This window comes from Protopterus annectens, chromosome 1.part1 (genome assembly GCF_019279795.1).
Source record: "Protopterus annectens isolate FY-2018-M chromosome 1.part1, PAN1.0, whole genome shotgun sequence".
Taxonomy (NCBI): domain Eukaryota; kingdom Metazoa; phylum Chordata; order Ceratodontiformes; family Protopteridae; genus Protopterus; species Protopterus annectens.
In genome coordinates, this window is record NC_056726.1 from 1,692,265 (window position 1) to 1,719,505 (window position 27,241).

Sequence of the window (27,241 nt, forward strand, 5' to 3'; positions counted from 1 at the left end):
GGCCTTTTTGTTATAGGTCTCTTGTTTCTTGTGCTTTTGTGTTTTCTGTATGTCAAGAGTGATGAAATATAAAGAAGGGTTTCTGACTGTTGGCAGATGAGCATGACCAGTGAAGAAATGTTTGAATTTGTATACCATACCTAGTTTGCTTCCTTTTAAATATTCTGTATTAAATGTGTTGCTTAAATTTAGTCTATCATTGATAAGTACTCCAACAAGTTAGATTTTTGATGCTTAACGCTGTTCATATACAATTTAATTTAAAAGTTAAAATTTAAAAATGCAAAAAATATAACATTCTGATGGTCAAGTGAATGATTTTGGTGGAGTCACTGTACACCCTCCTAAAATAAGGTGGTAATTCAGAGACCTTCTAAAACAAGACTGATTACTACCAGTGTGTATGGTGGTCACTGCACTGAAGTGTTCAGTAGTCTTATGACCAATATACCCACAATGATTATAGAAACAACCTCCTGTGGAATTCTATCTGTAGAACCATAAGAATAAAAGATGCCATGAAACTCAGAGCCCTAAGGCAAAGTCTAGCTACAAACATCTGTCAAAGGAGAAAGATTCTATGAAATTCTCTTCCAGGGTAAAACTGCCCAGTACCTCGACATACACGGAACAAACTAAAAGTCAAGAGGTACATCGAGAGCTATGCAAGATTTTGCAGAATTTAAAGTGATCCCCAGTAATCTGAATGTCAGAGGTACAGCACCTTAATGCTGGACAAGAACATCTCTGCTATACTCCACTAAGAACTAATCATCTAGACAGGGAATAAGTTTTGTTCCCTGTAAATTCATGTCTACTGCTAATGCCAGTGAGTACTTTTGTAAGCAACTTGTGAACTGATGCAAAAACAAAGGGGCTGAGAGCTGAACACAAATGACTGACTCCTTATCGACAGCAGAGGAATTTTTTCACTTACCTACAGATCACAATGTGCAGGTAAAGGTGCAAGTGTCCTGATGATCCAAAGAGCAAATCCAAGTCTCCTCTAGATATTACATGATTAAAAGACTGAAGGATGATCATGCAAAACCATTAATTTGGGATGAACATATTTAACCCGCTGAAGTCCAGGAACAGCAAAGGGTTCTTAGTCTTTTTTGGAACTAATAATCTGGAAAAATATACAAGGCTTTCACTGATTTGGTTGGACAGCTTCAATCTATTTTCAAAGAGCATCTGCACCTCTTTCCTTGCTGTGGGTTCCCTTATGGGGTGGGACATCTGGCAAGGGAAGAGACTGGGAGGTGGGAAGAATTTTCTGTACTAGTTATCTGCATCTTCTCTTATCTTGCCATGCTTCTCTCAAAGATGAAACAGAGTGATGCAAGGAGAAAGCAGCTGCTCCCAACCTCCTCCTTCAGAATGTACTCAGACTGGTAAACAAGATTATTGCTAATCACCAGAGGCTGCCTTCAGCTGCCCTGGAAACAAAGACATCAACTTTTCAATCAAGCTTTTTTGGAAAGATAACTGCATTTTATACAGCATTTATTTTTCTTTAGAAAACAAACAAATTCACTTTAACTCAAAATTTCACAATTTTTACTGCTGCTTTATTAAATGACACCGCAGGTTTCACACACAGTCTGTCACAATCACTGTGATTGTGATGTCCTGCATAACTTGCTGGGATACATATAAAAAGTAACACTGGTGTATCAGGTACTTACAGAATGATGTTTATACCAATGATACACAAAGGGCTGATGACTGAAAATCACATTACAAAACTGGAGTCTGACACGCAATTAAGATTGGCATCACTAAGTACAGATGTCAGCCAGTCATATTTGATCTCCTACCGCAAGATGGACATGAACCAGTGAGGGAGAACATGACTTTAAAATGAAAGCATATGGCAGTGGTGGTCCCACAAATGAAGACAAGATAGAAAACTCTGGTTTTGACCATGGACCAGGAGAGGGTCATACAAGTCTGACTCTGGGGCCTAAATAATCAAGCTGGAGAGACTGGGCAGAAATATGCTGAAGAAGGTTTCTATAGGAGCTTGTACAATTTTTCAATTTTGTCACTGTAAGGGTGAGAGTCCTTATATCACTCTTCACACTTTTGTCTTCTTAAGGTAGCTAGGCCTCTTGGGAAGAGAACTAGAAACCCTGTAAGTGGAAGGCTCTGCCAGTTTTTGAGTGTCTTCCTTTGCTGCACATATGACAGCTATCTGCAATGCATATCTGGCTGCCACACTGGCACTTTTGAGAAGCCATTGTGAAAGATACAGTTTAAAATTTATACGAGAATTGAGAATTTTTAACGATTTAAAAAAAATCAGGTGCAGACTAGAATAAATCCTGTGAAAATACAAATTCTTGAGAAAATTAAATTTTACCACAGACATTAAAAAAAAAAAAAAAAAAAAAAAAAGAGTAGCATGGAATTATTGAGTGCTCTAAAAGAATTTTTGTAGCAAGTAAAATTAAGGACATTATAAGCAGGAAGTGCACTAAGAGACTAATGGGAACAGCCAGCAGCCAGAAAAGATCTGTTTTGAGAAGTCGAAATATGGTGGCAGCAGTCCTGTCTGTTCCTGAAACCACAGTTCTTCAATGTCAAATCATTACTTCAGGGGATATTTAAAAAAAAAAAAAAAACACAAGACCTTACGATCAAGTAAACATGTCAGTCCTCAGACGTTTCAAAAGAAACATTCTATAAGTAGTATCCACAGCATACCCTATGTGAAAGAATGTTTTTACTGGAACTTGACAGTAATATCAGAACAAATAATTTTTCAAACATTACAAAAAATGAGCTCTCACCTAACAGGTAAAGCTTTGGTTGTCTGTTCAGGAAGTTCTGGAGGGTTCACAAACATTAATTTCAGAAGCAGCTCAAGGTAACCAATATGCCTTGCCAGTCTTGTGCTGAGTACCCAAGCCCAGTTCCAGTTTTCTCCTTCCCGGCGACCACCAAAGTATATGACGGCTAAAAGTGGAGGGAGAGAACAGTTTAAGCTTCTGTCTGAAGAGGCAGTAAATATTCCTATAAAATAAATATATAAGCTCCGCATTCTGTTAGTTCAGCATCTAAACAAAGGCACTCAATTTCTGCATACAAAATACTCTTCAACATTCTTATTACAAACAAGTCAAATAACACTGTAGGAGACTCACTCTACTCCCAGTACATTGCTAAACTCTGGAATAGTATATCCGCACAAATAAATCTCTCTGGCAAACTCAACAGTTTTAAACCATTGCTTAAAGGGACAGACACAGGGATTTTTTGTTTTGATTCAGCCTTTGTTTACATTTCAGGTTTGTCTTTCTGAGCATGCTCACCTTTGGCTGAGGGGGTGGGGGAAGAGTGCCTGAAGGAAGTATCAAAGGTGTTAGCCAAATTCCAACACAAATTGCAGTTGTACTTACAACAGCTCTCCCTGTGAGCCATTCATTAGTTTAACTTGTGCATTTTACCCATTGAGAAAAGTAGCCTTTCAGGCATTTTATGATCTGACTGCTGCTGCTACTCTAGAAAGCACATCAGTAATGCAAGGCTTTTAAAACTTTAGTAAACAGAGTTTTTTTTGTTTCTTTCATTTCATATTTTACTCTGTGCTGATTGTGAATCTTGGCCATCTACAACAATTTCATGATGTGGCTTCTACCTGTAGAAAGCATCTGAGTCAGGCAAACAGTAGTGGAAACCATATTTTTCTTTCTTTCATGTTTTACTGTATTCTGATTTTTGACCACTAGCCTGGTGTAGTGACTTTCTGATCTGTTAGTAATTCCATAGAAAGCAACTGTGTGACAGAAGGTTGGAGCATTAGTAGACATACTCTTCTATTCCTTTTTCAGCTTCTAGTTTGATATGTGCTGATTTCTGAATGCTACTAGACAAATGCAGTACTTTTATATGTGGGCTTCTTGCACATCTGTAGAAGCATGAGTGATGTAAAATTTAAAAATTAATATACAGTGATGTCCCTTTTCCCTGGCACAGCTTTATTTTAAACATGAGCCAGGAGCTGGGGGGATAGTTCCCCAATCCAATGCAAGTCAGAGAGGAACACAAATCCAAATATTAGTTTATCTAGGATGCTGAAACAAGACTGGAACTGTGGATTTACAGGATATTTAAAAGTAAAATGATGCTGTGGGTGGGAATAAAGTGACATGTCAAAGTGGGCGTGACTTGTGTCAATTTAGTTTAACTCGGACTCTAATTTTATTGCCCCTTTAAATAACATCTTAACCAATCCTGGTCCTGCACATACTCATCACAAGGTTAAGACTCTCAGCTCACTGTACAATACTCTCCAAATGCTCTCCTTAAATAGAATACTCTCAACTTCTCAGTGAAATGACAAAAAGTACAGTTGTGTAAAATCTTACCACAACAGTAGATGTACTTCTCTTCACTACTGCAGTATTCTTTACAATACGGATCCACTGCCATGGGTAGCCCAACATCTGGACAGTATACAAAAGCCTTTAGGTTGTAATGGGTATGCCATATGTCACAAGTATGGTCCCCGCTCATGGTGTAGAGCATAAAGGTGATATCCAGATGTACCATCCTCAGAACTGAAAAGACCCAGTACGTATGACAGTCCAAGGATACTAGTAGGTAACAAGCACATCCAACAGTAAAAAGGACCACAGGGAGGAGGGAGGGAGTGAATACTGCAATACTGAAGAGAAGGACATCTACTGTTATGGTAAGATTTTACACAACTGTACTATGTCCTTCCATATCACTGTTGCAGTATTCTTTACAACAGGGACAGTGTAATAGGTCAGGAAGAAGACTGGAAGGAGGAAGAACCAGCAGAGCCCTCTAGCAAAACCAGCTCTGGCCCTAGAAATCAGATCCAACTTACAGTCCTTGGTAAAGGTATGCACAGAAGTCCAGGTAGCTGCATCAAGAACAGAATTATTATTGATTTACAATTTTTGCTTGGAAATTTTTACATAGATATTTTTATACCCAAGTAGACTCCAAAGAATTTTTCCTCAGGTATACAGCAAATGTTTGAGGTGTGATGGAGAAGAAAGAGGTAATTGGGAACATACTTTATGGGAGTGTAGGGAGTTGGCAGACTTTAAAAGATTTCCTGCAGACTACTCTGTCGGATACACTGGGTGAGCAAATTGGTCTAACTAGGGAAATTATTTTTCTGTGCTATGATACAGAATCAGAATTGTCTAGACATAATAAAGCTTTGCTGAGTCTTAATTACAATGGCTGTCAAAAAATCTTGTTGTGTCTTTTGGCTTATCCCGGTTAGGGGTCGCCACAGCGGAACTCCAGTCCGCTAATGTCTGGTAGTGGATTTTTACGTGCAGAGTTACCAGCCCTGACGCACAACCTTCAACGAAGGCACGCCCATTCACGCATGATTCCACACAGAAGACACTCTAGCTGAGAATCGAATAGGACAATGTCTTGCTGTGAGGCGACAATGCTACCGCAGCACAACGGCTGCCAAAAAAGCAATTACTAGACAATGGAAATCAAAGTCTAAACTAACTGTACTACAAGCAAGTGAATATAGTAACAGAGATAAAACAACTGGAATTGGGATCTTCAGAAAAGGGTAGGAGCAAGTTACATACAAATAAAGGGGAATTGTAGGAACAATACATACAGGGGAGGAACAAGGTTTAAACAAGGCAGGATTTGAATGAGCTATGTAAAGTTTAACGGACAGTGATTGGGTAGATTGTAATACATGTTTGCAACTAGGATTGTGTCAATATGGTTTGTGATGTAAAATGTCTAGATTGTCAATGTAGTTTGTTTTCATTCAAATAAATGTATGAATGCCTATATCGTAAGTGATAATTTAATAAAGATGTTTTTTGAAAAAAAAAAAAAAAGGAATAGAATTAGTATCCATCCCCTTGAAAAAAGCTCTAGAAGAAGCCACAGCCCTAGTAGAATGAGCCTTAACATAAGGAGGGCTCTTCCCTTGAAAAGAATAGCAAAAAGAAATGGCTTTAGATACCAAGAAGAAATGGTTTACATGGAAACAGCTAAACCTAAAGACTTAGGAGGAAAAGAAAACAAAAAGCTGTTCAGACTTACAAAAAGCTTTAATCTTACCCAAATAATACGCAGTTGTCCATGCAAATCCAAGGTGTGGAAAACCTTCTCAGTAGCAGAAGGCGGAGAAGGGAAAAAAGTGGGCAAATGAATAGACTGACTAAGAGACAACTCATTAACCACCTTGGGAATAAAAGAAGGATTAGTAAGATGGGGCACCATATTTTTATGGAAAACTAAAAAAAAAAAAAAAAAAAAAAAAAAAAAAAAGGAGGAACAGCCATAAGGGCTTGCAGCTCAGCTCAGGCACCCATTTGGCAGAAGTAAGAGAGAAAAGAAGAACAGTCTCAGGAACGATGCTATAAGGAAGCTGAAGCCGCAGGCTCAAAAGGAGCCAGAGTCAATTTTTCTAAAACAAAATTAAGGTCCCAGGAAGGAGGGACAGGCTTCCTTGGAGGTAATGTGAAGGACACCTTTAAGAAACTGTTTAGCCTCAAATCTAGAGGCTAAAGGGGGAGTCAAAGGCACATAAGCAGAGACAGCTGATAGGTGGGCCTTAACATAAGAATATGCCAAACCAGCACTGAGCAATTCAGATGACTAAGAAAGAACCAAAGGAACATACACAGTAAGTGGATCCAGGTTATGAGAAATACACCAAACAGATAACCTCTTCCATCTGGATAAGTAATATTTCCTAGTAGTGGGTTTCCTGGCCTCCTGCAGGACCCAAAGCACATCTTTGGAAAAAAAGTTGTCTACAGGGGATCAAAACCCCATCACCCACAATGTCAGTTGAAGAGTAAACAGGTGGGTATGGATGAAAAATCCCTGATCTTGTGTGAGTAGGTCCACCCTGTCAGGGTAACTTGTGATGACTGCCCTTGGCAGGAGGCAGAAGAGGGAACCAATGCTGTCTGGGCCAAAAGGGATTCCCAGCAAGATTTTGGAAGCATCCTGTCTTATCTTGAATAGCACGTTTGGAATGAGAAGAATCGAGGGAGGGCATAAAGAAATGTCCCCTTCCAAGAAAAAGACAGGGCGTCCACCTTCCAGGCTAGAAGGCATGGGGCTCTGGCACAAAATAGAGGAAGTTGCCTGTTCAGAGGGGAGGCAAAGATATTTACTTGAGGAGTACCCCACTGGTGGACTATGTCAAGAAACATGCCCCTGTGAAGCATCCACTTATGGGATGGTGTTACGGATGTGCTCAGAGAATCTGCCACTATGTTCTGATCTGAGGGAATGTAAATTGCCTGAAGTGTCACCTGATACTGGATAGCTATCTCCCAAATCTGAAGGGTGAACCTGCATAAGAAATAGGACCTTGCCCCCCCTTGCTTGTTGACATACGACATCACTGTGGTATTGTCTTGTGAGAATCTTGAGGGGCCCTGGAAGAAAGAGAATGAAAAGCTTGAACAGCCGTCTTTCTTTTGTTGAAGTGACCAAAGGCCATCTACCTTCACAGGGACGGAGGAGGCCCCCATCCCAATTCCAAGTCATCTGTGAAAAGTAGCAGTGGAAAAGGAATCCCTGGGTTGAGGAACAACTGATGCATTCACCACTGAAGTTCCAGCTTGAGGCATGAAAGAAGAAGGCCAAGAAAATCTAAAAGGATGAGAATGTTGAAGTCAAACTGACTTTAGGAACCACTGGAGCTTTCTCATGTGGAGTGTGGGTAGAGGGAGCATAGGAATGATGGAAGCCATGAAACCCAGAGCCCTCAGAAATTCTCTGGCTGTGAATGAAGCCAGAGGAAGAAGGGACTGAAACAAAGCAATGACAGTTAAGGCGTTGGGAGGAGGAAGGGATGCCAGTATTGGAACAGTCTGGATTCTGCATCTCAGGAAAACATGATCCTGAAAAGGAGTCAAGAAAGACTTCTTGAAGTTTATACTAAACCCCAGAAATTGCAGGAGAGAAATAGCAAAGTGTAGATACTGAAGTAAGATCTCTAGAGAGAAGGCCTGAATGAGCAGGTCATCCTGTATCCCCCTTAACCTGCAGAAAGCAATCACATGAGTGAGGCATTTGGGGAAGACCTTTGAGGTAGCAGAGAAGCCAAAAGACAAAGCAGAAAACTGAAAATGCCAGGAAGCAATAGAGAAATGTAAAACCTTCCTGGAAAGGAGATCAATAGGAATGAGCAGATAAGCATCCTTGAGATCCAGGGAACCTACAAAAGCCTGAGGAAGCAAGGTTTGAAAGGATAGTATCCAAAAGGAAGGGACCTTCAAAAAGAGTTTAGCTGAGAAAGATCCAAAATGAGTCTCCAGGTGCTTTCTTTCTGGGGGCCAAGAACATTCTGGTATAAAACCCCTTCCTGCTTTGAGAAATTGGAACTTCCTGAACAACTCCCTGAGCCAACAGGCCCTAAAGCACCTCTGGAAAAAAAGGGTAGTTGTTCCTGAGGAGGCTGAAGAATGCCCAGAAAAGGGGGAATAGTTTTCCAAACCATGTAATAACCTTGGTGAAAAATGGAAAGAACCCAGAAGTCTTGGGCAATCTTTAGCCAAATGGGAAGGGACAGAGACCGATATAGATGATGAGGAATGTGAATCAGAATAACAGGGCAAGGAAAAAGAGGCTTCTGAGTAGCAGGAGATTGGGCAGCCTTAGCAGGGGGAGACCTTCTACCATCCTTTTTACCTTTGGAAGAGGGCGAGGCAGTCTATGGACAAAAGCAGACTTATTAGGATAATTCCTCTGAAACCTGGGCACAGAAGAAACACAAATATTCTTCAACACCTGTAAGGCCACGCCCTTTTCTTGCAATGACTTAAATAACTCCACAGCAGCAGCACCAAACAAATGCTTGTTATACAGAGAAGCATCCATCAGTTTAGCCTTGATAACATCAGGCAAAAGGGTGAAGTCTGAGTCAGGAATACCTTCCCAAAATGGATCCAAAAGCAGCAGCCCTAGATAAAGTATCAGTTCCATCACAGCTGCATCTAATGGAATAACAAGTTACTTGGGAGGACATCCCTAGCAAAGGAAGAGCAGAAGCCTTCCCCACAGTATCAGGGAGATCTGAAATAGCCTGACAGGCTTGAAAGAAAAGAGCCAGAACGTATCTAGTCGTGTGTCTCAAAGTTCACAGCTCTACAGGCAGTGGCAGCAGAAGTATACACCTTCTTACTCAGCCTCTCCATGGTTTTGCAATCCTTATCAGATGGAAGCAACATAGTGGAAGGCAACAATCTGGAGGGCTTATCAGAAGCAACTGACTCCACAGAGGTGTCAGCAGAGGGACACTTATAAAGAAACTTGCAGTCCTCAGGCACTTTATTAAACCTATCAGTTTTTTGGCAACATGGCATTTGGAACCAGGAGCCTGAGAAGTGGAAAAAACATCCACCAAGGCAACAAAAACACAAGGAACAGCAAAGGGGCTCGGACACTCCATCTGTAGAAGCTCACAGTATCCCTTCTGAATATCAGACACCTGAGCATGGTCCCATTTCAAAAATTCCAACATGCTGGAAACAGTAACATCTAAGGAAATCTCTTCCAAAGGAGAGTCGGGACTGATAGACTTTTCTTTCTCAGAACCAATGTCAAGTGGCAAAGGAATCTAGGAGGAATATATAAGGGACTCTTCATCAGAATCAGCATCCTCCTCCTCAGACGAATTCTGCTCCCTAAGTCTCTTAAGAAGGTTAGAAGACCAAGGAGGAAACAGAAACCCATGTGGAGGCTTAAGAGCCATAAGGGCATTAAACAGGCCTTGAGTGAAGTTTTCTCATTCACTCTGAGGATCTTTTTGAGCAGGCAAAACAGGTTTAGTTTACTGCTTCTTTTTAAGTGGGATGCCAGCCTTGAAAAATTTTGGAGGCTTTGGCCCCAGAAGACACTCAATAATGGTAGTTGGAACCTCTTCCTTCACTAAAATTTGAGCAACACCCCTAGGCCCTTCAGTAATAACCAGCCATGATTCCTCTGTACATCCAAAGTGAACATCTGCAAAACCTCCATGGACGTGTGTTGTGTCTGATCCATGATGGCCTTAGAAGCAGTCTTGGCAGACCAGACCAAGAAAGAAACCAGATGATCCTCTGGGCTTACACCAGCCTCAAGACAGATGTCCAGTGGAGGCAGTACAGCTGAAGAATCAGACAAATCTTTCTTTGCCTTTTTCTTCTCAGATGGCTGACCTTCGGACCGGGAAGATCCTTCCTTTGTATTCTTAAGGAGAACAACAGCTGACTAGAAGAATCGTACATTGCAAATAAACAGAGACAGGATTTGGGAGATGGAGATTAACAGGAATAAAACCAGTAACTTGGAAATTGACAAATGTGGGATTACAAAGCAATAATTATATTTGTGAACTATGACAGAACAAGAAAATCTGGAAATACTGGACTTTTTTGGACTTGTTGAGGACTCTAAAGTATGAGCCCTACTTCATGTCTTTAATGTTCAGAAAAATACTTAGTGGAGGTGGCGAAAGTTAACTTGTAAAACAAAAAAAAAACATTCTTAATACTACTATTCTTTTAGTGTATGATTTTCTTTGCATGCTATAAAGTAAAATGTTCTCAATTCCTTTAAAGTTTAATGGGGGTATTATAACAGGTGCTCCTATTTTTTTCTTTGTCCCTTCTCTCCTTCTCCTTGTTCAGTTTTAATAAATGTAGGCACCGCAATGTAAAAAAAAAAGTACGTAAATAAAAAAAAATATTACATATCATAACATTTTTTCTAGCAACTATATGTGTGCTTAGTAGCAATTCTGTATCTGGTCCTCATGTCTTCAAGGAGATAATCGGATAAAGAGAAATTGGCTACACACACTGATAAAGAGAAACTGGTTACACTCTGATAAAAAAAAAAAAAAAAAAAAAAAAAAAGAGAGAAACCAGATAGAAGATAATGCTCTCTGAAAGCACTAAGGTGTTTTCCAAGCTGGTAGAACTAAAAAGATAAGACAAACCAGACAGCACTATGAAGAAGCACACAATGCACCCTGCGTCTTAGTATGGATAACCTCTCTTTTAGGTTAACTCAAGTCTGCCCATGTGGCTGTCAGTTTGGGATATTTGTTCTTAACAGGAGGGTAAAACTTCAATATTTGAAGATGTACATAGTTTTGTGTGTTAGTATTAAGTTAATAGGTTTTAGAAGGCTATTGGGGTGTGTGATTTTTTTGGGGGAGACAGCTTTCAATAAAACAAAACATTTTGCAAGATGCGACACGGATTTATATGGATATGACAAAAAACAACTGTATAAAAGTTCAACCTGCAAAACAGGGTACACATGTAACACATAAGCTGGAACTACACATTTAACAAAAAGCTGTAATACATAAAAGGTGGGAATAAACTTTTTAATACAAAAATGCTTTCTGTAATGTCTTTAAATGTCAATGGTCTCACAGATAAATACAAACAAGAAAGAGTAGTGAACTATATTAAAAATGTACAGTGCAAATAGCTATTCTGCAGGAGACACTTTGGAAGAACCAAACACGAACATTTTATAAAGAAAGGTTTTCCGGATGGTTATTCAGCAGAATACCTGGGACAAAGGAAAAGAGGAGTACTCATATTTATACAGGAGGAGCTCCAATAGAGATAAAAGAGGATAAAAATGTTAATAATGGTAGATTTGTAATACTGAGGGACTACTGGCAAGGGAGGAGGAGGAGGATCACACTGGCATGCATTTTTATTCCACTTAAAACTGCTATAATGGAACTTCAGAAAATTCTGGGAGAAATAATCAGGTTTTAAAAAGAAGCAACATTACTTGGGTGGGGTTGTTTCTGGGGACCCAGAAGGGAAAGTATATCAAAGGAGGGTAGACTTTTGAAGAAATTTATGAAAATATTTGGCATAGAAGATGTGAATTCAGTAACCGGAGTTTTGAAGGCCGTGATATGCACCCAATAACTATTTCAGATCATGTGCCAATAATAACTAAAATAAAAACACAGGGTAATGAAATAAAAATGAGACACTGGCACTTTCCCATGTGTCTGTTGAAAAGAGAAGAATTTAAGGAATGGGTAGTGGACATTATTCAGGAGTCATCAGACAAGATAAAAATTTCTTCTGAAAATACAGTTAGGGAGTGTAATTACCGGGAAGATGTAGAAAACAATAACCAAACATTTTCCATTTGAAATCAGGTTCTCATTTGGAGAACAATGGACTGTTGTCTGTTGCCACAGCTCAATGTCCTCAGAAACCTGACATAACACTTTGATAAGGTATAATGACAAGGTTACTCATCACGTATTTCACATAGAGTACTAACCAAGATTATCTAGGGAATCAGTGTAAAAAGAATTAAGCTGACTATGAAAAATGCAGCCCATCCTCGCATGTTAGATGTTGGAACCCTTAAATGTTTTTAGGACGTATAAAAGTTCAGAATACTCATCAGTTAAAACCATTTGTGTGGGTTTTTAAGACAAAAAAAAAAAAAGATGAGTCTGACCTGTTTCCCAACAAGCAAGGTAACGTTTAACAACATCAATGAACACTGCTCAAGTCTGAATTAACAGTGGACTAAAGCTTGTTTAGCACAGCAGTTTCTCACTGATTCTGCTCATTTTCAGTCACCTAGATGATACTATGTCTATTAATTGCCAGCTCAACTCTACATATGGTATGCTACACGGACCATTACCTGGACTATTACTCTTTTCCTTATACGTTTACTCTCACCTCACACCTACCTAATATAAAACTGTACAACCTAAGCAGATGACAGTTAGCTGTCTCCTTAAGCCACTGGGAGAAAAGTATGGAACAAAACTTTCAAGCTACTTCACAATGGATCTTCGCTGAAAAGTTAGTGAATCAACTGTACAAAAACTGAGGCACTCTTTTCTAGCACAGCACAAACATTTTCACAGAACTCGTACATCACAATAAAATGCTCTCAAGGTACTACAATCCCAAAGGTCCTAGCTCTCAGGTAAATTGATGCCTGGTTTGACTGCAACCCAGACTTTGGGTACCACATAGAGCTTACCTGCAATAAAGTCCCTGTAGTGTTAAAACACTCCTACCATTTGACAGATGTCATCTACAAAGTCTAAAAGGCCAGACAGGTCAGTGTTTTAACCCTTACATTAGAATATACACTCCTTATCATTTCTCAATACATTCATCCAAAAACTATTTTTTTTTTTAAACGACAGTCAACAAAATTCGTAGATTTGCTCACCTGTCCAGAAGCAGGTGATAACGTTGCCAAACAGTGGCCAAAACTAACTGGCTACCTTTTGGACAAAGGCACATCAATATTCAATTCCATCATATCCAAACATGGTGACAAACTGAATGCAAAGAAATTCATCATCATCCCTTTGGCACAAACAATGTCCCTTCACACTATCAAATCAACATTACCCTAAGTACCCATGAAGTGGCAAGGGACTTGGGTTCACAAGTTGACCATGACCTTAACTTTGACCACCATGTGTCTACTGTAGTAAGGAAGTTTCTGTGTAGCAAACGATTAGTAAAGGCATCACCTCTAGAGCAAAAGAGGTTATAAACCCTGTATACTTGGCACTAATCAAGCCCATAATTGAGTATAAAGCCCCATTTGGCATGTACTGTACAAAGCACCTGCAGCAACTGCACAGACCTCATAGGTTTCTAACAAAGAAGATCAAGGGACTCCAGCACATGCCGTACACAGACTGACTAAACTCCCAGTCACTTAACTCTGTATCATATAGACTTCTTAGGGGAGACATTTGCCTGGCTTACAGAGCAATCTCAGATCCAAACCTAGTGAACCTCTTGCACATCCGTAAATCAAATGGGACTAGTGCCACCCATTTCAGGGGCCTAAATATGGTCTGCAACTTAAGTAGGACATGCTGGAGGGACAGATTTATCTCCCAGCAACTGCCGCATCTTTGGAATAGGCTACCTATTTATGTGAAACAGGGCACCTCTATGACACTGTTCAAAAGGAACCTGGAAAAGTGGATGGGGTACCATAAATTCCTAACATGAAGAGTGCCCACATCCCTCCTGGACATGGGCAGTCATTATTAAATGCAATTTTGGGTATTAACTAATGTTTCTATGGCATTACATTGGGATAAAATGGCTAGGCTTGAAATGACCTCTGGGTCAATAGCCTAGTAATCTCCTATAATCCTATGATCCAAAATTAATGCACAGGAATTACTGTCCATCCCAAACTGATAAGCTAAGATCAAGAACCACACCCTATCTAGCAATCAGCACACATTTTCCTTATCAAACTACATTCCAACCTCACCATTTCTGAAAAAAAGACTTTGCTGAAGTAGCCTCAGTCACCTGAAACAACCTACCATCTAAAGTCATAAACTGCACAACCTTTGTTGATTTCAAAGTATAACTGCCAGCAATGCTTTTTATCAATGTTAAAACAGTATGCAAGACAGCAGACCATGCCTGACTGCCAGACTGTTTACACAAAGAAAGGACAGAAAAACGTATCGTCATGATTCAAAAAAATCTCTCTCATCCACACACAGATTATTGCATGATATCAGGCACACTTTTTTTGCTCTCCAGGACCGTTGCCCAGTGGGGCAAGGTTAAATCCTGACCTATGACCAATGCCTGTTTGGAGTTTGCATTCTCTTCCTATGTCTCTTTTGGGTTCCACAGTGTAGGTTTATTGACAGGATGGTGCTTGGAAGTAGAGGATATGAGATAAGGAGGAAGCTGGCTATCCAAAGTATCCAACAGACAAGGTGGAAGGGCAGTGGAGCAAAGCCACTTGGCTTGGGATCCAGAGTCTACTACTCAGGAGCTGTTTAGGTTAGAAATGGTGTTGGAATTGCAGTGAAGGACATGCTTCAGAAGACAGTGAGGAATGTCATCAGAATTAGTGATAGGGCATTATTCATAATCTCAGCCTATACCCAAAAGTAGGGTTGTGACAGTGAGGAAAATAGTGCATTCAGACAGCAGTTGCAGGACCTACTAGATAAAGAAGGACAACATGAATTGGTGTTGATAATGGGTGACCTCAATGCACATATCAGAACAGACAGAACAGGATATGAGGATTACCAAGGTCCACATCGGTGGGACAACAGGAATAAAGGAGGAGAGGCCATTGTAGACTTTTGATGGCAAAATGTTTGATGGTGGCCAACACATGGTTCTGAATGAGAGAAAGTAACAAGATCACATACAAAAGTGGCCAACATGCAACTCTGGTAAACATCCTCCTAGTAAGGAAAGGACATCAGCAACTGTAAAGTCATTCCCAGTGAAACAGTAGGCCATTAATTGTCAAAATCAGCTGCAAGCAGTGGACAAAGAAGTCTGTAAGGTCAACAGAGAGCAGACTGAGTACCTGGAAGTTGACTGGAGGGAAAGCACAACAGTTCAAGGAATTACTCAGGGCTCTAACACCTCAAGAAAAAGAGGAAATAGGTGGAGTTGAAGAAGAATGGCAACGCCTCAAAACAACATATGCAAGAGTTACAAAACAGACAAGCAAAGTGTGGAAAATAAGGTACATAAGAAAAGCTGGTTGTTGGCTGTAGAAGTCCAGGAAATCATCAAAAGAAAGGAGGAGTGCAGAAAAAAGTCGGGGGCAGAAAAGACAGACCAGTCTATGAAAGATTACTGCTTAGCTAACTGAGAATAAGAAAATCGTTGCAAAAGCAAAGAACAAGGCATCAGAGGTTCTCTACCACCTTCTAAAAAGTGACTCAGTGGATGACACAAAGGAACTTTATTAGTTTGCAAGGCTAAAGTCAGACAGAGAAACAAAATAGTCAAGCACCCTTCATAAGGGATGCCAGCAACAACCTGCTCACCAGTCCACAGGACATCAAAGGCAGATGAAAGGAGTACTTCCAGCATCTTCTGAATGAAGAGAACCCCACAGAAGCTGTACTGCCCCAGACACAGCCTACAGTGAGAGGAGAAGCCCACACTAGTAGTAGTAAGAGCACTAAGGAAAATGAGGTCAGGGAAAGCAGCAGGCTCAGTTGAGATCACAGCAGATGTGATCGAGAAGTTGGGTGAGATACAGAAAAAAATGGCTGCTGAGGGTACTCATAGCAGTATGGGGAGAGAAAGACGTATCCCAGATGATTGGAGAATAAGAATACTAGTGCCAGTGTTCAAGAACAAAGGGAACATTCACAACTGTGGTTGGTATAGAATTATCAAACTCTTATCACACTGCGTGAAAGTTCTGGAAAGGGTGATTGAAAAATGAATACACAGAGCAGTAGACAGTAAGATGAGAAATGAGCAGGTCAAATTAGATCAGGATGCAGCACAACTGACCCAATGTTTGCAGTGAGACAAACACTTGAGAAGAAGCTAGAAATGAGTCCAACTGGGTATTTATAGACTTGGAGACGGGCACATGAAAACACCCCAAGACAGCTGATTTGGCCAGTCCTGCAGTGGTTCCAACTCCCAGAAACTTTGGTAGAATTAGTGCAAGCTATGGACTCGAGTAAAAAACAGTCTTTGGTCTCACAATGGGGTTCCCAGTGGTAGTGGTTGTGCACCAGTGTTCAGCTCTAAGCCCACTGCTGATGGACTACATTAGTAAACAGGTCTGATGGGACAGATCAACAAAGTTACTATATGCAGATGATGTGGCATTACAGGAAGACTCTGAGTAAGAACTTCAGCAAAGGGCAGCGGAATGGAATGCAAAACTGGAGACACACAGGATGAAACTGAGTACAGATAAGACAGTTGTCATGGCAGCAAATGGGGGAAATCAAAAGAAGCTGAAAACTGAGATAGAAGGGAAGACAGTGGAACAGGTTAATTATTTCAAGTGTCTTGTGGTGGTTGAGGAGAAGGGAAGTTTGAATGTAGAAGTCAAAGCTAGAATCAGAAAAGCTGCAGCCAACTGGCACACAGTGTCAGGGGTAGTGTATGACAGAAGAATGCTAAAGAAACTAAAAGGTAAGGTGTACAAAACAATGGTGCGACCAGTACTACTGTATGGTACAGAAGCATGGGCAGTAAAGGTAGAGCAGTTGAGGATGCTAGAGATTATGGTGATGAGGTGCCTAAAATGGGTGGTAGGATGCACACTGGGGGATAGATGAAGAAATGAATACAGGCAGAAGCCAAAGTAACTAACTGCAGAAAAGGTCAAAGAGGACAGATTATGGTGGTTTGGGCATATGTGCATGAAAGCAGAAGAAAATCTAGTGAAGACAATTTGGGACAGACAGGAAGAAGGCAAGCGGAAACAAGGGTGTCCAGCAAAGAGGTGGATGGATTGTGCGAGAGAAGATCTGCGACGGTCAGGCATGAGTGCTGAAGTAGGTAGGTGAGTGGCACTGACACCCCCACTCCATGTAGAAAATGGGGAAAGGGGGATTGCTGATGAACTGAAAGAGCACTTGCATGGGTAAATATGCCTAGAATACCAAAAAGATGAATTACTCAGCTAATCACTGCCTGCCGCTTTTGTACTGGAAACCACTGACTGGCTCATGCCCTGAAACTATTATAATCATATGAATCTTGTGGCAAAACACATCTGTATGTCTTAGCACAACCGAGTTCACCAATTAAACATCACACTTCAGCTTCCACCATTATTTCCCATACACTAATGATAAAAAAATTCAAGAACATTTTTCACAGTCATTTTCATGAATTACACATTTGTCCTCATAGCTTGGCCTTTACATTATGGCTTTGCATTTTCAATATCCACAAACCATTCCCTACCACATTTCGTCCTGACAACTATTTTGTATGCATTCATCCCAAATATGGCACTTAGTTTACATGCACTTAACTTCCTCCATCCTGTTAAGATCTCATATCCATTTCTTTAATTTCTTTTATGATGCTGATTACACATTCAAAAGCTGGTTTATTATTGGATTTCCTTTTTCTCATTATCACTGTTTTGGTTGTCAACAACATTAAACAAGAAGTTATGTACTCACCATAACGTTCGATGTAGGTAGTCCATCTCACCTTACATTCTTACCCGTGGGTTTGGTGCTGAACCTCGGCTCCGACTCGGCCATACTCTAGCTCAAAGTCTTCAATTGACTCGCGGCTAAGAGGTATCCCATCATGCAACAGGTCTACTTCCCAGATCTTGTTTGCTGCAAGCTCACACACGTACACACTGAGAACAACCACCTCAACAGAAAAGACTACTGACACCTAGAGACAATACCCCAGGTCCTCCAGGAGGGGGAAGGAGGGAGGGTTAGTAAAATTGTAAGGTGAGATGGACTACATACATCGAATGTTATGATGAGTGCATAACTTCTTGATGTTATGTAGTCCAATCTCGCCTTCATTCTTACCTGTGGGACAGCGTCCCTAGCACCTTAATCTTGGGTGGCTCAGTGAAAAATACTCTTGAGCACCGTGGAACCAAAGGAAGATCTGCCTCTAGAGACCAGATCTAATTTGTAGTGACTAATAAAGGTATGAGGTGAAGCCCATGTTGCTGCAGCACAAATATCATCCATAGACATCCTGGCCCGAAACGCAGTCGAGGTAGCCACAAATCGTGTAGAATGAGCCTTCACTTTAAAGGGTAATTCTTTGCCATTGGAAGCATAAATAAATGAGATGCAATCAGAGATCCAGTGAGATAAGGTTACCATAGAAACAGGAATGCCAAGTCTAGTGTCTGAAAACGAGACAAACATTTGATTTGATTTCCTGAAATCTTTTGTCCTATGTAAATAGAAATGCAATTGTCTATGAACATCTAGCTGATGAAACTTAAATTCTGCCTCACTGGACAATTCAGGAAAAAACACAGGCAACTCAATGGATTGGTTGATATTGACAACAGAGGCAACCTTTGGAACAAAAGAAGGGCTGGTTCTTAAGGAGACCCAATCTTTGCGAAACACCAAATAAGGTGGCCTAATCGATAATGCTTGGAGTTCAGAGACCCGCCTAGCTGAAGTTATGGCTACCAAGAATACTGTCTTCCATGACAAGACTTTAATGTTACACATAGCTGCGGGCTCAAAGGGAGTTGAAGTGAGCTTCTGTAGTACAAAACTGAGGTCCCATGGCATCACTGGATCAAAGACTGGAGGTTGGAGTAACAATGTCCCTCTCAGAAAAGCCCTACAAAGCCTATGAGCCATAATGTTGGGCTCATTAGCAACGTGAAAGGTAGAAATCGCTGCCAATTGTGCTTTAATGGTTGCTGCAGCTGATCCCTGACTGAATAGTTGAGAAAGAAATTTGAATACTGCCGAAATAGGTGCTGTATAAGGATCAATATGTCTCTCACGGGCTCAAACAGAAAATCTCTTCAGCTTACTGGAATAAATCTTTCTGGTAGAAGGCTTGTGGGAAGATGATAGAATATGGACCACTTCAGGGGAAAAATCATGAAGCCTGACTAAGGATGGAACTGGAGCAGTCAAACTGTCAATTTGAGGGTCTGGATGGAGGGATGGACTGTCCTGACATATAAGTCAGCAGATCTGGAGTTGGGTCCAGAATCCAGGGCTTGTCCATTAGATAGGGTTGAAGGAAGGAAAACCAAATCTGACGAGGCCAGTGTGGGGCAATGAGGATCATTTTGCTTCCCAAAGACTGTGCTTTCTGAATGACCATTGATATGAGAGGTAATGGTGGAAAGGCATAGAGAAGACCGGAGGGCCAATTGTGAGCCAGAGCGTCCCTGGATGTCTACCCCTTCAGAGGAATAAAGGTGAAGTAGCTTCTGCATTTGGCATTGAGGGGACTGGCAAATAGATCGCAGCAAAGCTGACCCCATCTGTGGAGCATCTCTTCCCCAATATAATTGTTCAGGGACCACTCATGAGGCATTAGGATAGCTCTGCTCAGCCTGTTGGCAATCACGTTGGAGTCCCCCGGTATGTGCGTTGCAGCTAGAAAGCATTGGGAAGACACCGCCCACTGCCAAACTCGAAGTGCCTCTCTGCAAAGGGGGTATGATTTGGTTCCTCCCTGTTTGTTCAGGTACCATACCACTAACATGTTGTCTGAGTGGATTGCAATTGTCCCTAGAGGGAGAAAGCTCTGGAGTGCTTGCAACGCTAATAGCACTGCTCCCATCTCCAGGACATTGATATGCAAATGGGTCTCATGATCCTGCCACGTGCCTTGGACAGTCCTTACAAGATAATGCCCCCCTCCGATCTGGGAGGCATCTGTGGTCACCGTGGCAACTGGAGAAGAAGGGACAAAAGACTTGCCCATGTTGAGATTGCTGGCCTAAAGCCACCAGCGTAGATTCCGCTTGCATGTGTCCGTAATCAGAACAGAATGGGAGTGGAAGACGCTGTAGTGACCATTGGGCAAAAAGCAGCCACTGAAGAACCCTCATGTGTAGTCTGGCAAGGGGAACTAGCATAATCGTGGCAGCCATGGTGTCCCTAATAACTTGAGAACCCCTTTTGCTTTGACCTTCCTCAATGGTAGTAAAGCGTAGACCTGCTGTTGTAAAGCCTGAATTCTCTCTTCTGGTAAGAAGGTCCTCATGAGCACCGTATCTAGCTCGGCGCAGATAAAAGTAACACGCTGCGAGGGCAACAAGGCAGATTTTTTCCAATTTAGAGTAATTCCTAACCTTTGGCACAGTGTAATGGTGGCGTCCCTGGTCTGTAACAGTAGATTCCTGGTGGTGGCAGAAAGGAGCCAGTCGTCCAGGTACTGAAACACCTGGAATCCCTAATGTCTGAAGTGAGCCGTTACCACTGCCATGCATTTGGTGAACACCCTGGGGGCTGTGGTGAGACTAAAGGGCAGAGCACGAAACTGAAAATGACTGGCTCCCAGCCAGAAGCGTAGATGACTTCTCGATGCCCTGTCCATCTTGATATGGTAGTAAACATCTTTGAAGTTGATGGTGCACATCCACACGATCTTTCCCTAACAGAGGGAGTATTGACTGTAAGGTGACCATGTGGAACTTTGACTTTTGTACATGAAGGTTCAATCGGCTGAGATCCAAGATGGGTCCTCAGGTCCCCTGTTCTTTTCGGCACCAAAAAGAATCTGGAGTAAGTCCCTAATCTTATTTGGTCTGCGGGGACAGGCTGGATGGCTCCCTTCGAAAGCAACTTTTTTATTTCTAAAGTTGTGGAATCCCTGTGACTGGTTGGAACGTCTAGGATTCTCAGGGGAGGAGAAGAGAAGGGAATATGATAACCTCTGGAAATTATCCTTAATACCCACTCATCTTGGGTGATGTCTTGCCAGGCTTCTGGGTATAACGAAATGCGACCCCCAAGCAGCTCCAGAGATGTCAGGTCTCCCTTCAGGAGTGCTGGTAGGGAGAACCACAAAAGGAATCACGGTCCCCCTGGTTATGTGGGCCTCCTCTGCCTCTAGGGCGGCATCTACCTGAATTTAAACCCAATCCCCTGTCTCCGGAGGGGGAATCACTTTGTGCGCCCTGAAAAACACCTCTGTGACTTTCTGAACCACATTTTCCCACCCTTCTGGCCCTTGGGGTAAAGTCTAAAAGGCATGGAAAAACGGACTCCCACGGCAGACAGAGTTTTTCCTTCCTGTTCGCACCTAGTGAGAGTGTCCTTCACCTTGGTTCCGAATAACGATGAACCATCATAGAGGGCGTTGGTGAAAGTAGACTTGAAGGCATCCACGAAATTGCACAGGTGCATCCAGGAGCGTCTCCTAAGAGACACTCCGGAACCCGCTGCCCTTCTCGCTCCGTCAGCTGCATATGAGATCAGCCTTATGGAGGAGTTGGTAAGGGAATTTAGGGTAGACATCTGTGCAATGACCTTCTGTGCCACGGCATCAGAAATGTTACCCTGTAGAGAATCTCCTAACTCTTTTAGGAAATCTCTCTGGAGCCTTGTAGTTCAGCGACCGCAGAGTTAAGGCCACTGAGGAAAACAAACGCTTCCCATACCTGTCCATAGCCTGGGACTCCTTGTTAGGCGGATGGATGTTAGACGAAGTTTCAGCAAGTTCCTTCTTGGTGGCTGCTGCCACCACCATGGCATCTACTGGAACGACTTTAGTTAGATATTCCTTGTCAGAGGGGGCGGACAAAAACTTATTGGGTCTCCTAGGGAACAGTTCCTTCAGGATATCTGAAAAAGAGATATCTTCAGAAGATGACTTGGGGGACCCCTCTGACTCCTCGAGGCCGGTGTCTGACGTGAGACTCATCTGGGGAGTCAAGGTGTTTCTTCTTACACAATCTCTTTCTGGCAGGCTCCTCAGGCAAAAACTCTGGGGATATGTCAGAAAGATGGTGACCACTTATGGAGGTATCCTGAGGCTTAGGGTCTCTGCTGCCCATGGACAGAGCGTGATCCGAATCTGACACAGTGTGTTGGAGGGGGCAGAGTATTGGTGCCGTAGGATGCAGCTGATGACCTGGCCAGCACGCTCCTCATAACCTCGAAGGCTGATCCCCCCCAGCTCCGAAGGTCAACTAACTGTAGAGGAAACAGTAGTAGCCCTCAGCACCGAGGAAATGAGGTCCAAAGCAGATGTCGGGTCCGAGCCGAAGCACAGAGAGGAAGGCTCGGAACTGATGAAGATTGATCAGATCCCTCCCCCTCGGGTTCGACCGGAGAACTGTGGACCCTCGACCCCGTGGATGGAGTTGACAGGGTTGGAGCGGAAATCGGAACTGATAGGCGAGCAAACTGGAACCAACCTAACGGCAACCGACGGAACCGACAACTCTGGCTCCGAAGGCCAAGAAAGGCTCAGAGAAGGAACAACAAAGGATGAAGAGGACATAAGCTCTGTAGCAGACTGGTTCGGAGCCGAAATCAATTTGGCCAACACCGATGACTGAAGCAGTTTCTTCACCACCCTATCAACGTCCTCATCACAAAGGGTCCTGGAAGACCTGAAGAATAATGTAGGAGATCTGGATCTCCCTACAGAAGGAGACTTGCATGAAGGAGAAATCGATCTAATAACTGGAGACCGGCTCCGAAAGGCTGGGAGCCGATACGGACTTAGTCAAGAGACTACCTTCTGTCGGTGCCGAGGGCAATGGAACCGAAGAAGGAGAAGCTGTTTTAGCAACTTTCTCTGGCGGCTCCAAAGAAACAGAGTCGGAGAGCACTTCTTAGAAGTCTTTTTGTCCTTCTGGAGAAGATAATGCACTGGAAGACTTCGCCAAGTCCTCCTCGAAGGAGTGTTTCAGCAGTCCTTTCAAAATGAGCTTGTTCTTCCTCTCCTGTAGCACACAGGGACCAAAAGAATGACAAAACAAGCAGAACTCTTGGAGGTGAATAGCCCCCAAGCAGTACGTACACACACACACACACACACACACACACACACACACACACACACACACACACACACACACACACACAGACTGCCCATCAGTTAAAGACATTTTATTGTTGCATTCAACACACTTTTTAAAGCCTGAAGGCCTGTGTTCCTTAGAATCCTTGAACATGCTGAAAGGAACAAAGTAATACGTACACACACTAGACCCAACTAACCCCGCGTAAGAAACAGAGCCTCTAACTAAAACGGCATAGAAACTGGCAGAAAAGACAACGGGGAGGACTAGGTTCTCTAACTTAAACAGGTCTAGCCCGGGGAAACAAAGGCAGGATAGCACCACTAGCCAGACACAACAACACTAATGCTAACAGAATGGAGCACCAAACCAAAGACCACACAGAAACAATGGGGAGGACTAGGTCCTCTAACCTAAACTTGCCTAGCCCGTGGGGAAAGAAACGAACGGGATACCAAAACAGCCAATGACAAGGCTACAAAAAACAGCAAGAGAAACAAAACAAAGGCAGTAAAACGCCACTACCACACACAAACCGCTATGAAAATAGCTTTTTTGAACAACAAATCAACAGTTTATAAAAATTTTATACACGGTATACTTAGCCACGGCCAAAAGCGAGACCACGTCTGAGCGTAACGAGCGGCAAACAAGATCTGGGGAATAGACCTGTTGCATGATGGGATACCTCTTAGCCACGAGCCAGTTGAAGACTTCAAGCTAGAGTATGGCCAAGTCGGAGCCGAGGTTTCGCTCCAAACCCATGGGTAAGAATGAAGGCGAGACTGGACTACATAACATCTTAAGTCCTATGCGGTGGCATTTCTACCTCTACACTAACTCAAAATAAATTCCTTACTTACTACAACCTGTTCCCCCAACATCTATATCAAATCATCTATCACGAGTCTTTAAACTCAATCAACTCTGTACCTTACCAAAATACATGTTTCCAGCTCTCCGTCATCCATTCATCTTCCCATCTCCAACACCACACTTATAGGAAGATCCTATGAAGTTTACTGGATGTATATAAATATCTGTACAAACTGTACCAGGCAAATATCCTTACCTATATGGACTGTTGCACAGTTAGGTACCCTACAAATGTATTCCCATTGTTCCTTCATAATTTGTATATTCTCTCTTCTCACTCCTTTCTAAACTCCTCTGACTAATTATTTTAGTTATGCAAAATCTCATGTGTCCTGGTGATCTCTGTTTTGATGAGATATGTTCCAGGCTCCACTGGAAACTCCACCGGAGCTGGTCTTTCACTTGTTATTCCTCTCCCTCACTCTCTGTCTACAATCTACTATGAATCCCCTGACATGAAAAATCTCTAACCTGAAAGTTAAATACTTCTTTAGCTTCTTTCTTCTCTTTTACATTTCCCCCTGACGTACATCTTCCCAGTACCTTAATTCCTTAGCTACATTCCACCAGTTATTTCCTGCTAAATTTGCACACCCTTAACATTGCATATCCCTCGTGAAAAATCTCTCTGCTGATGTCCCACATTACTTTAGTTTTTATAAAACTCTCTGCCACTTTATATACATATATATATATATATATATATATATATATATATATATATATATATATATATATATATACATATATATATATATATACATATACATACATAAACGTGTATATATAATTATTTTGTTTAATGGCTTGCATCTAAAATATTGCTCAGTTTCCCCTTGCACTGCCATCATATTCCATTTCAATGTATATCCCTTAATTTGTGTTGCATATAAAAACCTCAATGTCACCTTAAAATACCCCTTCAAATCTGATAGTCCTAATCCCCTACTCTGCAGACACAATCATCTTATCCCATTAAATTCCTTCTCATTCCCAAACCCAAATGCAATGTCTTTTGGCTTCCCCCATTAGGGATCGCCACAGCGGATCACCGGTCCGCAGATTGATTGGCAGTGGGGTTTTTATGGTGTCGAGTTGCCAGCCCGGCACCCAACTTTCACAGAAGGCACACAAGCATGCACCTACTGCATGTCTTTAAATTTAATTTGACTGCAGGGAGGACATGCGGACTCCACACAGAAGGTGCTCCAGCCAAGAATTGAACTGAAGAACCCCTTGCTGTGAGGTGATAAAGCTAACTGCTGCACCACTACGACCAATCCCAAATGCACTCTTTCAATTCCTTATTAACTGCCATCTACAACTTCACATCTGGCTGATAAAAAATGTGCCTGGCATGTATCAAACCAAGGAACTATAAACGTTTCACTGCCTATATCTTGCTATCTAAATCCATTATCAAAACCTTCCAGACTCAGTTTTTTAATGATCTTCTACTTAATCTCCTATCATGTCTTTAACTGCAATGACCAAGTCTTTTTTTACCCATATCCCGAGTAAATGGATACTACTGAATGAACTCTTGTGTAGGAACATTTACTGCCATTGCCTTTGCTTTATCTTCATTTAATCCTGAAAAAGTCTCAAACTGTTCCAAAATACTCCAACACACCGGGTTAGCCTGATCCAGGTATGTCAAAGACAATATAATATCATACAAAGACAAGGTTACATTCTCTTTATTACCTTACCAGCTGTATCCTTGGATTTGTGAGTCCCTTATTTTATTTTAGTTTTTGCTAAAGATTACAAATATAATGCGAATAACAGAAGGGAAAGAGGCCATCACTGTCTGGGCATTCCTGCTCAAACAAAATTTGCCTGACCGTATCCTTTCCACCTTTAGTCTTAATATACTCCCTTGATCCTTAATACATTATCTTTATTAACTCATTATTTAAGTGGGAAATGCAAATGCTGCCATTGCCCTACACACAAAATCCCAACAGAGCCTGTCAAATACTTGCTTTGCATCTGGATTTTTTTATGCTCTGATTCCCTATGAATCACTAGGTCTTTTCCTTCCACAAAAAAAATAAATAAATAAAAAAATGTATTGATGGCATTTTTTTCTTTTCCCTTGCCTACTATAGACATAAACTTTATAACTGTGACTTGGTATAAAAACTGGGTTATAAAATGCCAGGTTTGTGGGGTCTTTCCCCCTTTAAGCATTACTGATTCCACTGCTTTCCTCCACAATGATGTCACTTTTCCCTCTTTTATTGCATTACTAAGCAATGTCTTCCAAATCTTTTATCAATTTCTTCCCTCCCAATGTCCAAACTTCTACAGGAACATCATCTGTTCACTGTGGATTGACTATATATGGCAGTTTTTATTTTTTCCATCTATTGTGGCTATTAAAAAATGAGCCTCTTCCTCCTGTAACATTGGCAAATTTAAATCTTCCACAAATAAATCCTAACTGCACTTTACCCTTACTTCCCCCTTCCTCAGACTTGTATAAATGTTCTTGAAATTTCTGAAATATTCCCATTATCTCCTCAATCACTAGTTATTCTTGTCACACGGTCCCTAGGTTTCACTACTGCTCTTTCTACTTTCAGTTGTCCTAATCACTGAGCTAATTTCTGAGCTCCAGGATTCTAAGTAGCAGCTTAACGGCATTTTTTTCTAAGCTCATGTATATGAACAAAAAGTTCACTTTTTTCACTATCACTCTGTATCTGTTCCTTTTTACTGTACAGTGATTTGGCTTTTGCCAAATATTCAAAATATTTCTTTCCTTTCTCCCTCATTTGTACTATATTTCTAAAATCATTTTCATCTTATTCAAATGCCCCTGTTCAGGCGCATCTACATGCTATAGCAGCTCTCGAATTAAAACTGTTACTCAGTACAATTTTTCTCTTTTCAATATGTATATGGGAGAACACCAGTATCTCTCCATTACTTTATTACTCTGCATCTGTATCCTAATCCTCAAAGGGACATGATCAAACACATTTATTGTATGGGTCTGAATACGTTCAATCAAATTAACATGCTCCTGTAACATACAGATTTTACTGACATGGGCCAGTTCCTGTATCCTGAGGAAATAAGTAAA

The 27,241-nt window shown here is 41.6% G+C and overlaps 1 protein-coding gene across 3 annotated transcripts in view; it reads right to left on the minus strand.

Annotated features, from left to right (window-relative positions):
- Positions 1–27,241, minus strand: part of KIDINS220 (kinase D interacting substrate 220) — a 2,951,961-nt gene that overhangs the window by 1,278,042 nt on the left and 1,646,678 nt on the right. For all 3 annotated transcript variants that reach the window (XM_044073258.1, XM_044073248.1, XM_044073241.1), the window contains exon 15: positions 2,799–2,964. In XM_044073258.1, the coding sequence (XP_043929193.1) occupies positions 2,799–2,964 (166 nt within the window). The remainder of the gene's footprint in view (positions 1–2,798; positions 2,965–27,241) is intronic.